Source organism: Arachis stenosperma, chromosome 9 (assembly GCF_014773155.1).
Source record: "Arachis stenosperma cultivar V10309 chromosome 9, arast.V10309.gnm1.PFL2, whole genome shotgun sequence".
Classification (NCBI taxonomy): domain Eukaryota; kingdom Viridiplantae; phylum Streptophyta; class Magnoliopsida; order Fabales; family Fabaceae; genus Arachis; species Arachis stenosperma.
In genome coordinates, this window is record NC_080385.1 from 2,215,531 (window position 1) to 2,232,202 (window position 16,672).

At 29.9% G+C, this 16,672-nt stretch overlaps 3 protein-coding genes across 5 annotated transcripts; 2 read left to right on the forward strand and 1 right to left on the reverse strand.

The window, feature by feature from the left end:
- Positions 1 to 561: 561 nt before the first annotated feature.
- On the forward strand, positions 562 to 6,491 carry LOC130947399 (uncharacterized). 3 transcript variants are annotated; one of them, XM_057876095.1, is made up of 10 exons: positions 562 to 949; positions 1,094 to 1,203; positions 1,824 to 2,142; positions 4,351 to 4,472; positions 4,572 to 4,688; positions 4,779 to 4,871; positions 4,969 to 5,115; positions 5,370 to 5,467; positions 5,780 to 5,990; positions 6,166 to 6,491. In XM_057876095.1, the coding sequence occupies exons 3-10, from the start codon at positions 1,877 to 1,879 to the stop codon at positions 6,249 to 6,251; spliced, it is 1,140 nt and encodes a 379-aa protein (XP_057732078.1). In that variant the 5' UTR covers positions 562 to 949; positions 1,094 to 1,203; positions 1,824 to 1,876; the 3' UTR covers positions 6,252 to 6,491. The 3 variants fall into 3 exon arrangements, 2 of the variants coding, with proteins under 2 accessions (XP_057732078.1, XP_057732079.1); XM_057876096.1 differs by lacking the exon at positions 1,824 to 2,142; XR_009072641.1 differs by lacking the exons at positions 562 to 949; positions 1,094 to 1,203; positions 1,824 to 2,142; ... (3 more) ...; positions 5,780 to 5,990; positions 6,166 to 6,491 and adding an exon at positions 2,149 to 3,470 and having other exon boundaries at positions 4,572 to 4,678.
- A 588-nt stretch (positions 6,492 to 7,079) lies between these two features.
- Positions 7,080 to 8,139, reverse strand: LOC130947359 (transcription repressor OFP14-like). The gene has a single exon (XM_057876038.1). It carries the CDS (start codon positions 8,137 to 8,139, stop codon positions 7,207 to 7,209), a length of 933 nt encoding a protein of 310 aa, XP_057732021.1. The 3' UTR covers positions 7,080 to 7,206.
- Positions 8,140 to 10,200: 2,061 nt separating this feature from the next.
- LOC130948159 (uncharacterized) lies at positions 10,201 to 14,841 on the forward strand. The gene is made up of 3 exons (XM_057876877.1): positions 10,201 to 10,208; positions 13,210 to 13,463; positions 14,204 to 14,841. The coding sequence occupies exons 1-3, from the start codon at positions 10,201 to 10,203 to the stop codon at positions 14,839 to 14,841; spliced, it is 900 nt and encodes a 299-aa protein (XP_057732860.1).
- The last annotated feature ends 1,831 nt before the right edge of the window (positions 14,842 to 16,672 follow it).

A 16,672-nucleotide genomic window follows, 5' to 3' on the forward strand; every position in this document is an offset into this window, starting at 1 on the left:
TGGTCTTACCTGAGTCATATTTTTAGCATCATAAATATTGGAAATAAGACAGATATAAATGTGGTTAAAACCCTTCAAAATTATGTCCCCTGAAAAAAAACTCTTAACTGCTCGAAACACATCACTACTAAGTATATTATAGAAGCTTTAAAAAAATTTTGTTATCTAACATATATATTAAAAATTTGATTAAAATCAATCAAAACATCAATTTATACAATAAGAATAATTTTCAAATATATAATTAAAAATAGTAAGAATAAAAAATTGCTTAATATAAAATTTTTTAAACTAGCTCGGAAGTATATTTTACTTTCATATAGAAAAAATTGAAGAAAAAACTTTTTATTATAAAAATAATTTGAAAATGATATACAACAAAAAAATTATAAATGAAGAATAATAATATCCACCCATTAAAATTAGCAATAATATTTTAGACTATTATAGTAATTTAGTATACAATTTTTAATTTTAGTTGTAGGTTTTATAAAAGTAAAAAATATATATATATATGCTAATATAAATATGAAATTAAGAGGATTAGGGCTCAAACTTCAAACAGACGGCCTCTGCCCTCAGAAGTTCTGACTCAGACTCACCCTCACTCCAGCGGCGCCGGCGACATTCATTCGCAGCACAGGCAGCACCGGCCACTGGCGTCCCTAGCTCTCTCTCCCTCACGTCTCGAACGCACCGGAATCAGATATCATCCCTTCCTCTCTCATAGCTCTCTCTCTCTCTCGTAGCTCAGCCCAGAGCAAAGAGAGCACCGGCGGCGACGACTCGGCTCTCTCCCTCCCACCGGTTTCCCTGGCTCTCTCTCCCTCACAGCTGCGAAGGCGCTCTCTCTCTCTCTCTCTCTCTCTCTCTCTCAGCTCTGCGGCGGACGGCGGTGACGTGGTCTTGTTCTCCGCCGGCGACGTCCTCTTCGTTCTTTATTTAGCTTGTAAGCAAGTGATGCTTTGGTTTGTATATATTTTTATAGCTGCGTGCTTTACATTCGTTTACATTTCTTTTATTTCTTTTATTTTATATTAGATGTTGATATAGATATATTAGTTACATTAATAGAAGTCTTTAAAAAATGCAGTTAGTTATCCTCAGACTTAGATTGGGTTCGTGCACACACAAACCCTTAGCAGCTCAAACCCGCGGGTTCGGGAACTGCGATTTACTCCCTCCGGCCACCGACGTTCACAGGTTGTTATTCCTTTTTTTTTCTTTCTGTCGTTTGTTGGTTCGAATCTGCTTCTCTTTCTCATTTACTATTAGTATGCTCAGTTAGTATGCTTTTTCTCTCTCTTCTTTTGTTTTGGAACTGTTGTGTTGTTCTGGAAGTTTTATTTGGGTTTCAGTTTGATTGTTAAATTGTTCTCTTTGTGTTCTAGTTTTTGTTGTTGCTAAATACTGTAATTTATTTTTATTGTATGTTGAGATGTAATGTCGACTATTTAGACTAGTTTAATGTTGAGCTTGATATATTTCTATATTTTTAGGTGAAATCTTACTTCTCACATGAACTTTTCATAATTTTGACTGAACTGCAGAAAAAAAAAAAAAAAATAGTGATTGACTTTTTTAGTTTAAAACCAATCCAAACACATATCAGAAATCTATACTTGGTTTAGTTGAAAGAAAAATTGTGTTCAACTCTTAACAGATGAGTGCAGTGTTGGTTATGCCATTTGAATTTGTCTTAAAAGGTTTGATTGTGTTTTGTTGTTTTATTTTGTCTGATAAATCAGATATACCTTCTGCTCAGTAAGAGAGCTTGATTTAGGTAACATTTACCGAAGTCATATTGGACCGTCTCTCTGCAGGTTTGTCCTGCAGCCCTGGGTTTCATAACGTGGCACTGGCATTTCCATTGGGAATGATGAATAATCCAATATTTAGGCCTTTGATACCATTATGTCACACTACTTGTTCCTTGACCCCAGCTTATCGTCTCTTTTCGCAATACAATTACTTTTTTTCTCAACCTACCTTTCTATCCAATGCGCTGCAGAATTATATCAATTCTGATAACCCTTACCATGGCCAAAAGATCCATTCCCAGATTCTGAAATCTGGCTTTGTTCCAAACACTAACATCTCCATAAAGTTACTGATATTGTATCTTAAATGCAATTGTTTAAGGTATGCACGCCAGATGTTTGATGGTTTACATGACAAAACTTTAACTGCATATAACTATATGATCAGTGGCTATCTCAAGCAAGGGCAAGTAGAAGAGTCACTTGGCTTGGTGCATAGGCTTTTAGTGTCTGGTGAAAGGCTTGATGGGTTTACTTTTTCAATGGTGTTAAAGGCATCTACTTTGGGCTGTGGTGTTGCTATGATTAGTGATCTAGGCAGAATGGTACATGCCCATATAATCAAATCTGATGCTGAGAAAGATGAAGTTCTTTATACATCATTAATTGATTCTTATGTTAAGAATGGGAGAGTTGCTTTTGCTAGGATTGTGTTCGATGTGATGTCTGAGAAGAATGTGATATGTTCTACGTCCCTCATCTCTGGTTACATGGATCAAGGCTCCACCAGGGATGCAGAATGTATATTTCACAGGACATTGAACAAGGATGTAGTGGTGTTTAATGCAATGATTGAAGGCTACAGTCGAACAGCTGAATTTGCCATGAAATCTCTTGAGGTTTACATTGACATGCAGAGAATGAACTTCAGGCCAAATATGTCTACATTTGCTAGCATAATTGGTGCTTGCTCAATGCTTGCATCATTTGAAATTGGTCAACAAGTACAAAGTCAGCTGATGAAGACTCCATTTTTTATGAACATTAAATTAGGAAGTGCTCTTATAGACATGTATTGCAAATGTGGAAGAATTGTAGATGCCCGAAGAGTTTTTGACCACATGCTTGAGAGGAATGTATTTACATGGACATCCATGATTGATGGATATGGTAAGAATGGGTTTCCTGATGAAGCACTTGAGCTGTTCGAAACGATGCAGAAGGATGACTTTATTGTACCCAATTTTGTAACATTCCTCAGTGCTCTCTCAGCTTGTGCACATGCTGGGCTTGTAGAAAAGGGTTGGGAGATCTTTGAGAGAATGAGCAATGAGTACATGGTAAAACCAGGGATGGAGCACTATGCTTGCATGGTTGATATGTTAGGACGTGCAGGGAGGCTGAATCAGGCATGGGAATTTGTCATGAGGATGCCTGAGAAGCCCAATTCCGATGTGTGGGCTGCTCTACTTAGTTCATGCAGACTCCATGGTAACGTAGAGATGGCAAAATTAGCTGCAGATGAGCTTTTTAAGCTAAATTCTGATGGAAGGCCAGGGGCATATGTTGCACTATCCAATACTTTGGCTGATGCTGGGAAATGGGATAGTGTTAGTGAGCTTAGAGAAATAATGAAAGAGAGGGGAATATCAAAAAACACTGCTCGCAGTTGGGTTGGAGCTGACAGTGTTTATTAATCCACACATGCAGGTGCAAAGTTGCACAAGAAGGAATATATCTTACTTTTGTGATGCTCAATACATTTGATTACTTATTTATTTAAGCATCAGATGTTCATATAAGGCTAACCAACCATGGATTCTTATGGTAGTGATGCTGCAGTAAAATTTTACAGTTTTGATTGAACTTCTTATAAATGTCTGATAGAACAACTGAAAGAACTGCAGTGTTCAGTATGAAATTAGAAGTTAATTGTTACCTGAGGTCTTCCCTGAACCTTTTTGTCAACAAATAAATACTTCTTAAACTTGAGTGATGACATATGGTATTTTTGTTTGTTGGCTGTCAGTTTTGAAAAAAAAAAGGGGGGGGGGGGGCTTATGGTAAGCTCTAGTCTAGTGATAAAGGCTTGTGGTTGACTATTGTAAGATTAGTTTGTCAGTTGTTATTGTTTATCGAAGACAATAAACAATATCAGTAAGTTGAGTCCATCATGCAATGCTTTACTATGATATTCTGTTTCTATTGATGTACTCAGTTGACAGAATTATTAAGGATTTACAATGCTTGTTCTAAGATTGTGCAAGTGTTTGCTCAAGGCCACAAATGAGATGCAAAGTTCCGTGTTAAATAAAATTGCGATGATTTTGATCATTTCCAAGGATGTTTTGTCCCCTCTTGCATAAGTACCTCTAATGCTGCAAAAATGAGTTATAGCTTCTTTTCACGAGCCAATTCTTAATTAACATTAATAGCTATTCCGGTTTGTTATTTTTGTGATTAGAGGTCTGCAATTATCCTTTCCTGAAGTGGTATTGTCAATTGATTTAATGTTTTCATTATGTTTTGGGTTGTTTTATGGCCATTGCAAGGAAGTAAATAAATCCTGGCCTTTTGTTGTTGTTTTCAGTTTCAAATTTGTCACGATGAAATTAAAAAGCAAAACTGAAAAGTGCGCCATGGAAAAGAAGAGGAAAAGGAAGCTGGAAAAAATTGTTGACGTTGAGACAGATAGTACATTGAATGCTGAAGGTATAATATTTTGATAGATGTTTTTTCTTCCCCTTTTTGAAATGTTATGATGTAGCATTTATTTATTAATGAAACAACTGGCTTACTGTACTGTTTCAGTGGATAATGGAATGCAAGTTGGAAAGGAGAAAAAGGAGAAATCTTCTATCAATAGAAAGAGGAAGAATAAAGATAAAAACCGTCGCAAGGGTGAAGTTGATTTAGAGGAGAATAGTGGTGAGCTAGTGTCAATAAGCATTGAATTTCATTTTAATGGTTCATCAAAGTGCCATATGTTGAAATCAAATTTGTTTCCACTTCTATTAGATGGGATTGTTCATGACCATCCTTCTGAAGCTCAAGAAATCAAAGATACTGAGGAGCATGGAGATGCTGATACTGGAGCAGCCATCAAATCCCGTAATTAACAATTTGGTTTTATTTATTGGAAATAAAATGTCCCTTCTGAACTTCCATTTATTTTTCGTTACTCATGGAATTCGTCTTTCTCTTGTAGGTAAAAAGAAATCTAAAAAGAAGAGGAAAAAGGAAGCTAGTTTTGTAAATGAGGTGGAAAATTCTCCAAAAAAAGGAGGGGACCCTGATCAGGATCAAATTTATGTTATTTCTTCCGGGGATGAGGACTTCTCAAAAGGAATGAGAAGTATGAATTTTCAAATGGATTGGGATTAGTTTGCATTTCTTTAGAAAAATTGTGCCCATTGATCTTATATTTGCATGATTCATGCATGGATAATGGACTTATATCGTAAGCATTTGTAGTCGTAACATGATTAATATTTATCTACCCAACTTTACTGGTCCTGAAGCAAGTTGGATTCAAATTCATCATTTTTATTTTTCTGCATTGATGTCTGCTGTGCCTATTATTTCTGACGTGGTTACTTAAAACTGCAGAGTGGATCACGGAATACCATCAAAGTAGACCAGGGCTGAATATATTGCAGGAGCAAATTGACGAATTCATAACTGCTCATGAGGAAAAACTGGAGCAGGTAAAATGTTTAATAACCCTCTTGCATTTATTTCCCTATAGTAGTTTCAAGGCTTTGAAAAATAACAATTGGAGCAGTGGTAGACTTTAACATTTTCCTATTGTTAATCCCTTCTGTTCAAAACTACACATTTGAAATGTATATCTGTTCTCCATAATCTGGCTGAATCCTAAGCCATTTTATATATTGTTAAATCATATGAAGTTATTCTCTTCCAATGATATTTTGATATTTAACAATCCATTGCCAAATGTAAGATCTTAACATTAATTTACTCCATATCTTTGGTTTCCAATGTTATGCACAATACAGGAAAGGATAGAGAGAGAAGAACGTGCAGCAGAAGGGGGTTGGACTGTTGTTGTACATCATAAGGGTAGGAAGAAAACTACCGACGCCGAAAGCGGGGTAGCTGTGGGATCTGTTGCACAAGCTGCAGTGGAGAACAAAATGGCAAAAAAGAAGAATAAAGAAGTGAAGGGAGATTTCTACCGGTTTCAAAAGAAAGAAGCCCAGAGGAATGGTATGAGCTGCATTGAATTTATCATTTCAATTTAAAAAACAAATAGTCTAATCAATTGGTGTATGCAGAAGCTTCCTTACTTTTATTTTGAATTTCTAAGTCATAACTTTGTACAGGATTTGTTGAATTTGCACCTTATTTTTATTGAGATAAATCATTTTTGCTTTTCTTGCAGAGATCATGATGCTGCAGAGCAAATTTGAAGACGACAAAAAGAGACTGCAGCAATTAAGAGCTGCCAGAAAATTTAGACCTTATTAACAGTTTTCTAGAGCACAGGGATCCAATTTTTTTTTCTTTCACCCTTTGGGATCATGGGAAAATACCCTAGGGTTGGAATTGATTATAGAGATGGAAAATCTTAAATATAGAACGGTTTAAAAGTCCCAATTTTGTAGCTGCTGTCAATTTATTTATTATTACTATAGCTGAATTCTTAATGTAATTTTGAGTAGTTGTTTTACAGCGTTGGCGAAACTTCTTGGGCCCTATTTCCCTTGACATAGTATCTTTGTTAAATTTTTATTATTATTTAGGTATTTTGTGGTTTGTCTCTGAGATCAACACAATATTAGCTAAATTGAAGAAATATTTCAGTCAAACCACTAAAACTTGGTTAATAGTTAATTTATCTGGTGATCTCAAAAGAGAGACAAAGGAGATATAGATGCTAGTCTCCCTAAAAAAATTCTGAATGATGAATTATCATTGTTGATATTGAAATATATCCATTCGCGTTTACTAATTGAAATGACAAATACAAATTCCCACTGTCATATAAATGGCAATACACCGAAATATGAATTGGCCAATTCTATGATGCCTATAGCTAGTATTTAAATTTTGATTAATTTATTTTTTGTAATAAATTTTAATTTTTTAAAAATAATTTATTTTTATTTTTTATAAATTAAATATTAATTTTTAACCTTTTTTAGTAATTTAATACCATTTTTTAGACACCATACAAATTTGCAATGCTAGCTGAATCTCTTTAATTAAGTGATTGCCATAAAAATTTAAACCATCTTATTTGCATATGATTACGATAAATTACATAAAAACCAAAGAAATGAAAAATACCCAACACTTTTTTCTTTGAATTCAATCTTCTTATGTAATCTTGTACCTTTTGCTGTTTTGTCATTTTTTTTTACCATGAAAAATTTACCTTAGTCAGACCCAAATTCCACCATGACCTCTTTGGTCTTCTTCCCTACCTCCCATCCAAATTTCCACTTCTCACCGTTCGAACGCTCCGTGGCTTCCCAGCCGTTGCCGGAGGATTATTCTCCGGCTGCTGGCGCAAGGCAGTGACCAGCTCCACAAAAGCACTTAGTATGAACTTGTGTAACTTCTTGTCATTCAAATTTATATGACAAAATAAGAGCTCTTCCATGAAATCCCAATCCACCCTTTGGTTGTTCCTTACCCTTGCATCCACCATTCCTTGCATGGAATTCTTGAAATCCTCATAAGGGCTCTCCGAAGATGCCAACACGGCCACACAGTTATCCACAAGCCTATGATCACGATCACTATAATCACGATCGTGATGATTATGACCTTGGACATAAGTTTTCGCACTATGATATAATTGTGAAGATGGTGACGAATTATTATGTGTTGATACTGAAGTTGAATTTGATATAATTTCATCGTCATCGCCTCTCAGAGTCGTATTCCTAAACGAATATGACTCTGAGAGTGCACGTGGCATAAAGAATCTATTAGATCCACGTAGATCAATTATGTCATCATAAAAAATAGGAGAAGATCCTACTTTTATACCTTTCTGTTCATCATCATAGTTTTTTTCTTCTGCTACCTTTTTAGATTTATTACACTCCTTATTTTTTGTGGCGGTTGTGGTGGCAGTGATAGTGGCAGTGGTAGCTTCTTCATCGTCGTCTTTTAGATAAAGCGACTTGAAATTCTCGAAGAGGAAGCGATCCACATCGGCTAGGGTCGCTTCATCATCTTTGTTGGTGTCTTTTTTCTTGTTTTCCAAGGCAAAAGAAGGTGTCCTTGGATGCTTGCAACTTGAGAGAACCCATTTCTTGGAGGGTACTAAATGAATTTGTGGGTGAGAAGTGTTCTTGATCTTGGATATGTAATGTTTAAGAGATTTTTTAATCTTCTTGGGCATGATTTGGTTATGATTTTAGTGAAGGTTTTGGAGAGTGTAGTGGTTTATAAAAGAAATAAAATTGACGTTTCTATGGTGCATAATTATTATAGCAATTTAATTTAATTTGACGAATTAGGAATTTGGTGAAAAGCATGGTTGAGAATTCAAACTTTTTACCGAATCTCTTTAAAAAAAAATATATTTGATTCTATAAAAAGATGGGTATTCTTGCTTAGCAAGATCTTTAATATTTTAGTATCATTTTTTGACAAATTTGGAGAATACTTGGGAGATTGTTTCTGCTTTTCAGAAAACAAATCTTTATGCTTAGAAAAACAGTCAAAGGTGTTGATATTATTTCCCAACATTACCGAGATTTTATTTTTATCTTTCTTTTTTTTCTTTTCTTTTTTTTGGTAAAATGCAATTTTCTATGATGTGGAAATCAATATTTTTCTTTTTCTTATCTCTTCTTTTCTCTTTCCTATTTTATGAAATTCTTTTAAATAAATAGATGATGATATTATTTCGTGGGGCACAAAAATTTATTTCATGAAAATATGAAATTAAAGAATGTCTCTATTTAGATGCCAATTTAAGTGCACTAACAATTATGCTTTGAAACTCCGGGGGAACATTGAATTGGAAAAACATAAACTTCCGCGTAAGTATTAACGGTTAATTGACTTAATTCAGAGCTAACAATAACATACAACCGTATCACGAATTTATTAATGCAAGTTATTTAGTAATATATTTAGTAAAATAAAGGTTATTTATTAGACACGTTAAAATTTAAGGTCTAGGGGAAAAGTTAAGTGTGTTGATTCTATGGCAATTATTTTATAAAATTACACAAAAAAAAAAAAACAGCTACTAAATCAATCATTGTATATTTATGTATAAATAAATATATGTATTGTTCAATTTATTTTTAATATATATTTAATATTTTATATAAATGACAAATTTTATGACTACTTTTTTGTGTCAAAAAACGTAGTTATTATTTTATTTTTATACAGAAATATTTATAAGATTTTGTTATATTTTTTCCCTTTTCTAATTAAATATTTTTCTAATGATATAATATTCAATTGATTCCTAATGCATTAAGTAAAGCAAATAATACGATAGCAATGAATTATATCTCAAATGACATAGTTTTTCTATATTTACTTAAAAAATTATGGATTCAAGTCTCTTTAGTTTTAGTAAAAAAAAAAAAAGGAGATGCTTCCATAAAGATGCGTAAAACATCTTTTTATAAAGACGCTTACATGTCGTATTATTATTAGACGTATTAATGAATCGATTATTTTTAAATTTCTTAACAAATTAAAATAAAACCATTTTTTTTATAATAATGATAATAAACCCAATTTTTTTTGGGATCTAATTGTATTTTTAAATTTTTAGGAATTTAAATGTCTGCAAATAAAAAGTCAGAGATATATTTGACTTTTTATCAAAAAAATTTAAAGATATTTGATTTAGATAGTGTAATTTGATCGAATCAAACCGGGTCTAATAATTATAATGCAAATAATTGAGTTTATTATTGTTGCTATAATAAACTGATTTTGTTTTGATTTATAAAAAAATAAATTATTAATCAGTTTAATAAAAATATCCAATAATAACATGATAATATAAACATCTTAAAAAAAAAGATATTTTTAATGTCTTTGTTAAAGTAGTCCAAAAAACAAATAATACGATAAATGTGGTGTATTCGTTAATCAAATTGGCATTCGGTGCGCCTTATTGTTGTTATTATTTTTAGTTTAGCAACGTGTGTATTTTAAATTTGGATATATATATATTATTTAATTATAATATATATCAATTGATTTTTTTTCGTCTTACACATATAAAATCTAACTACTTGCGATATATAGAGATATCATACAGATAAAGTAATGAGATCATCAATTTAGTAATTAATCAATACTTTTTATTTGTACCCTCCTATAAATGAATAGAATTTTAAAAGTATATATTATATACAGAGAAAAGAATGTGCCACGTATAGAATATATTTTATCATATTTTAAAATTTGGCCAAATTAGAAATAAATGATAATGTATTACATATGTTATTGTGCATAAATACACCCTATTGCTCACCATTGGTTCAATTAAGATATTTTAAACCAAGTTGAACTTGATTCGTAATAAATGCTGCTAACCTCTGGCCTCTAATCTCAGCGAGGATGTTGGACTGTTGGTAAAATAAAAAAAAAGTCTAATTATTTTTAATTGAGATAATAAAAATCACACATAATAAAAGTTATAAATTATGGTGAATAATGCTTTATTTTTTTCATTTTAACAATTTTCTATTTTAGAGTTTTCTTTTCCCTAATGATATATATTTACCTAATAGAATTAGAGCTGACAATAACTAGAATAAGGTAGGTTTTGGCAAAATTTATATAACATAGTAATAATTTTTATAATAAAAATAATATGTGTATACAAAAATTAAATATTAAATTATATATTAATCACTATATATCTGTGTATAAATATATGTTTAACTTATTTTTATTGTGTATTTATATTTTAATATATATTTTAAAAGATAATTATTTTTTATGTATATATATAATTATTGTTATGATTATATTTTATTATTATAAAATATGATTAGCCTTTAAAATATCTAATATACAAATTAAAACACTAAAATAGTAATTTAAATAATAATATATAATTTAAAATTCTATTGTTTTAGGTTTTATATTTTTAAAAAATTAAGTAATTTTTCTCTTAACACTACCATCAAAATTTCTCTCTTTCCATATATATTACTAAACAATTATTTAGAAATTCACTTCCCAACACAATTAGAAGCCGACTCTTATTGATATTCATAGTTAAAAAAGTTCTTTCAATTAATACAGTTGCTACGCAAAAATTAAAGCTAATTTGAAAAGAAGATAAATAATATTTCTTTGAGTTAATTTTTAAAAAAGAACACTAATTTCATTTAAATTTGAGAATTGATCATTCTAACAAATATCTAATATAAAATTTTTAAATTGACGATTAAATACCAAAAGTTGAATAAAAAATTATTGTGGGGTCAAATTTAATAATTTAATGGGGGCAAATAAATATTATTATTATATACTACTCAAAAAAATTTCAAATTGTACCGAGGACGCTTGCCCCCACACCTCTATACTTGGATCCGTCCCTGCCTATCATAATCCTATCCGCGAGTTGAAAATTTTATTAAAACTTTACTCTATTCTACCCTACCTGTGGGTTGAGAATCTCTCAACCTTAATGCTATCCACACCCTAAAATTTTAAATCCTATTCTATCCTATCCTACCTGCAGAAATATCAAATTTTTTCAAAATAAATATAAAATTCAATCATTTTAAATTTTATACATATTAATAACATAATAAATAAAAAATTAATGCTCTAAATTACTAAATTAATTAACTAATTTTAATAGTTATTTACTTATTATAAGTTATTATATAACAAAAATTATGAATTTTACTCTTATTTTTTTCACTCTCTAAATGGATCGGACCGAATTGAGTATCCGCAAATATGAACTGCCAAAAATGCTAAAATTTCCTTTTGGATGAATATTTCATTTCACTAAGAAGAATCATTCGCATCATATTTGTTGGATGATGAGTTAAATGTGGTTTGCTCTTCTTTTTTGTTTTCTTATGTTTAATTTATTAATCTTACGTGGCGCGCGTTACACTTTTCAATATTCGTTAGTGAAAAATAATGTTAAGTGGATAAGTTATTTTTATAATCATGTTTAATTATTATTTTTCTTCTTTTTATACATCTCTTTTATCTTCAGTTGATTTTTATTGTTCTGCTAATAAACTATTGGAGTGAATTAGTTAAACTTAGAGTAAGCAATTAAAATGGTATTAAAAAATTTATATTACTAATAATTTTTTTTAAAAAAATGTTAACGATAAATAAATTTTTTAAAAAATAAAAAAATTAGACACCAAAAATTAAATATATATTATAAAATAAATTTTAAAGATAAAATTTTGATATAAATTTTTGTAATTATTATTATAAAAATAAAATTTTTTATTCTTAAAATTTAATAATTTTCTATTAGGTGAATTTTTTTTATTTTTTTTATGTGAATGACTATATTTTTTTAGAAAATAAAAAAATATAGATATCAAATTTTGTTTTAAACTTTTTTGTATACTTTTTAAATATTTATTTTAATGTTGTTACAAAAATTCAAATTAAATAAATAAATAATTTTATAAATATAATTTTTTTGTTATTTACAAAAAATATAATATTTATTAATTTTTTTGTATTTTTAAATTATTAAGAAATTATTTTATCGATAATATTTTTTAAGAACATTTGTGTCAGCAATTGAATCTTTAAAATACCAAATAAATAATTAATGTGTTTAACTTATTATCAAAAAAATTTGATTATGTAACATTACCGTTAGTTGTTATTATTATTTGGTATTTTTCCCTATGTTTAAACAAAAAACATATGCAAATAAAAGAAATTATCTTAAGATCTATTTTTTATTGATAATGATATAGAACTAAGTCTAATTAAATAGAAAGATGTAAGGTAATTTATTCTTGTATATATTTATCGGTGAAAACTCAGGGCAATCGATTTCACGTGAAATTGATAGGTGAGAGCCGTTAGATGATTTGACTGATTTGACTAAATTTTTATTTTACGGCTCTTAGCTATCGACTTCATGTGAAGTCGACTGCACCTGAGTTTCCACAATTTAAAACATGTTGTAAATAATAATAATGTGAATTATTTTGGTCAAGCTACTAATAAGTTATCTATGTATTAAATGTTAATTAGAATTGAGAGGTGGATAGTCATTGATGTGAGGAAAATAGAAAATGTCTTATCAAATGGCATTGGTGAAAACATGCGTACTTCAATGCTAAAGATTCTCATAACAGAAATAAGAGAAAGACCTTTTCAGAACACAAACAAAGAAAACAAAACAAAGAGAAGAAAAAAAAGAGAGAGGGAGAGGGAGAGAGATGGCTACTAGCAACAATGGAACAGCGGCAGCAAAGGAAAGGGAAAAGGAAGAGAGGAGGAGGAGGATCGCAGAGAGAGGTAGCGACAGGATGGCATTGATCACTGGTAAGATCAATACCCTTCCTCCGCAACCTCCCTCTGGAACCTCCTCCCCAAGACAATCCTACCATCACCAAACGCAATCATTAGGAAATTTCGATAAGCATTTGGACAATGCTGATGATCTTCCTCGTCATTTGCGTCCTCAATCTTTGTCCCCTGCATTTGCTTCTGAATATGAAGAAGAGTTCATGGGTAATATTCACATTTAATGTTTTTATTCGCAAAACAATTAGTTTGATTCAATTTTTAGCTGCTAAGGTTAAAACGAAATGAATGAAAGGAACTAATTATATTTATGGTTACAAAATTTAGATATCAATTAATCAATCTTCTTGTTAATATATTTGGATAAAATGATGATCACGATTGTATTTATTTGCAATCCAATTAATTAAATTATTAAAGAACTAAATTCCCTTGGAATAATCATCACCCGATACAATAATAAATTGTCATTGCAAGAGTAAAAACATATGGCTTTTGAAATTCATCTCCATAGTTCTTGGCTATGGCCGATTGGAAATGCATGATCTTATGCATGCAGCAATAAAAAATAAAATAAAAATTACAATTATGTAATGACCCTTAGAAAATAGTGACTAGTTAGTGTGAGAGGAATCTGATAGTGTAGGTGATGACACCAGATTAGAAATGCATAATCTTATGCATGCTTCAGTTATATTTCATATAATTTGATTTTTAATATTTGAATGAAAAAGGGAAAATAATAAGTTAAAATGCAAAGAAATTTCATAATATTTACAACGAATACATACATGTTATATTTTTAGGTTATGCAAATTTATAATTATATTGAATTTAATATTGATACATTGATATGATATTCATTTGGATGATATTTAATTATATTTAATAATATACATTTAGATATATCCATAATTTTTTTGAGATTATTGTTGTCATTTTTTTAGGTGGTTCTGAGAATGAACAAGATTCCTCTGCAGCTTTGTCAAGGTTGAAACATCAGGGTGGATTTAGGTACTCAAATTTTAAAGATTATGACATTCAGAAACAATTAGAGCAACAAGATTCCGAAGAAGATAATATGTCAAAGAATATTGATGGCTACGAAAACAATAGTCGCAAAATAAAACTGCCGCTAGCTTCAAAGGCTGCTCAAATGAAAGCAGCCCTTGAAGCTAAGCGGTCAACGAGAACTGGACCGCCTAAGCCGGCACCATTCTTCTCCTCAAGAGAGCTCAACGCATGCATCATAGCTTCTGAGACAAAAAGAGCCCTCAGCTCTTTGATGATAGCAATGATAGTTGTGTTCTGTTACATGATCTCGGCTAGGGTGGAAGCCATGAGACCACTTTACATACTCTTGATAACCAATGTCACAATCGTGCTGAGTCGCTTGTATAGCGAAAAAGCGAAGCTTCTAGAAGAAACTAATGGCGTAAACGAAGACCCTGTGGATCTACAAAGCTGGGGAGATGCAGTGAAACTCTTGGAGAGAGGTTTGGTTGCATATCAAGCCATTAGAGGGATTTTCATAGATTGCAGTATTTACTTAGTGATTGTTGTATGTGGTGTTTCAATGGTTTAAGGTTTTTGTTACGGTAATCTTAGAAAGACAAGAAAACAGTCAGAATTTGTTTTATTTAGTATTTATTAATTGCGGTAGTAATTAATGAATACTAAATAAAATAAGTTCTGATTGATTTTAACTAAATTTTTTGTTATCAAATATTTTTATTCTGCTATTAAGGTTTGTTTGTTTCGAATTTTGTTTTCTGAGTGAGACTTCTTCATTTGAGTGTTTGTTTGGTTTAAATTCTTATTGTGGAATGGGAAATGATATAGTTTCTAAAAACAATTTTGATGGAACTAAATAAAGAGTATATTTCTTGCAAGAAATTGATTAATTTAATTAGTGTATGTGTTGGAAGTCGAAATTTTTCCTTTATTTTTCATTTAGAAAAGAATTTGAAGCAAACTACTCTTGAGGAGGAAGCTAACTTTTGTTCTTGTTAAGTAGCAAGAATGTAAAGTTTATAGAAGTTTTTTCTTTTGTACATTTAATTTAAAGGAAGATTATGGTTTAATTTGAATTCAATGTTGTAATCGATAAAAATGTGCCAAAAAATTATGTTAATAAATCGATAAAAATATGGTGATAAAACAATTGATACGGTTGCAGATATGACCCTTTTAAAAGTGTGTCGATAATTTAAAAACATGATTTTTATTCTTATATTTTTTTTCATTTTATTGACATTCTTTTAAAGCATGATAATAAATTATTTTTTGTAATGATATTATTAAAGGGTAAAATCTCTATAAATTTCATACTTATGAAGATATTTATGTGTAGTATTATTATTGGACGTATTAATAAATTGGTTATTTTTGAATTTCTTAACAAATCAAAATAAAACCAGATTTTTTATAATAATAATAATAAACTCAATTGTTATTATATTCAGTCGAACCGACCAATTTACAAAATCTACTGGATCATGACTTTTTTTTTAAATAAAAATTAGGAATATATTTATTTTTTTATCAAAAAATTTAAATATGATTCGATTCAAATTGTAAAATCAATCAAATTAAATCAGATCTAATAATTATAATGCAGACAATTGAATTTATTATTGTTGCTATAATAAACTAATTTTATTCTAATTTATTAAAAAATAAATTATTAATCAATTTAATAAAAATATCTAATAATATCATGACATATCTAAACCTTGAAGAAAAAAAGACATTTAGTGTCTTTATCCACATTCTAAACATACAAACTTTCTAGGCACCATCATATATATGGGTCCATCTAGTGTACAAATGTGTTTTGGTACAGATTTACAGATTTTTGTTTTTATTTGGTTGTTTATTGATTTAAAAGTGTATCACTAAAAGTGTTGCTTAAAGAAAAAGTGTTACCCTTAATCGTTAACTTGGCTCTGATACCAATTTTTACAATGTAATTTCTTTTTCAAAATTTCTATTAATTCTTCATATTTTGCTTCGAATAAGTTTATAATTTGTATAGATTTGGTTGGTGGTACTTTATAATTTGCAATTTCATAATCAAAAGTATTGACCATTTCTACTATTACTAATTCTGATTTCATTTTTATAGTTTTTTTCAATCTTGTTTTAGTTTATAATATTCTTTTTTGCCTGAATTATTGTATATAAAATCTTTTATCTGTTTGTCTTTTTCTTTAATATAATTTTTCAAATCCTCAAAAACTTCTTTTATTTCTACACTTTCTGTTGTTTCTAAATATCTTTTTAATTTTTCAACTTCATTCTCCATTTTTTCTTTCAACAGCTTTAATTCTTTTAAGTCATAATATGATTTTACAGGCATTTATAAATTTTTTAAGTTTAACTCCAACTTGTTTATATTTGTTCTTATTTCTATC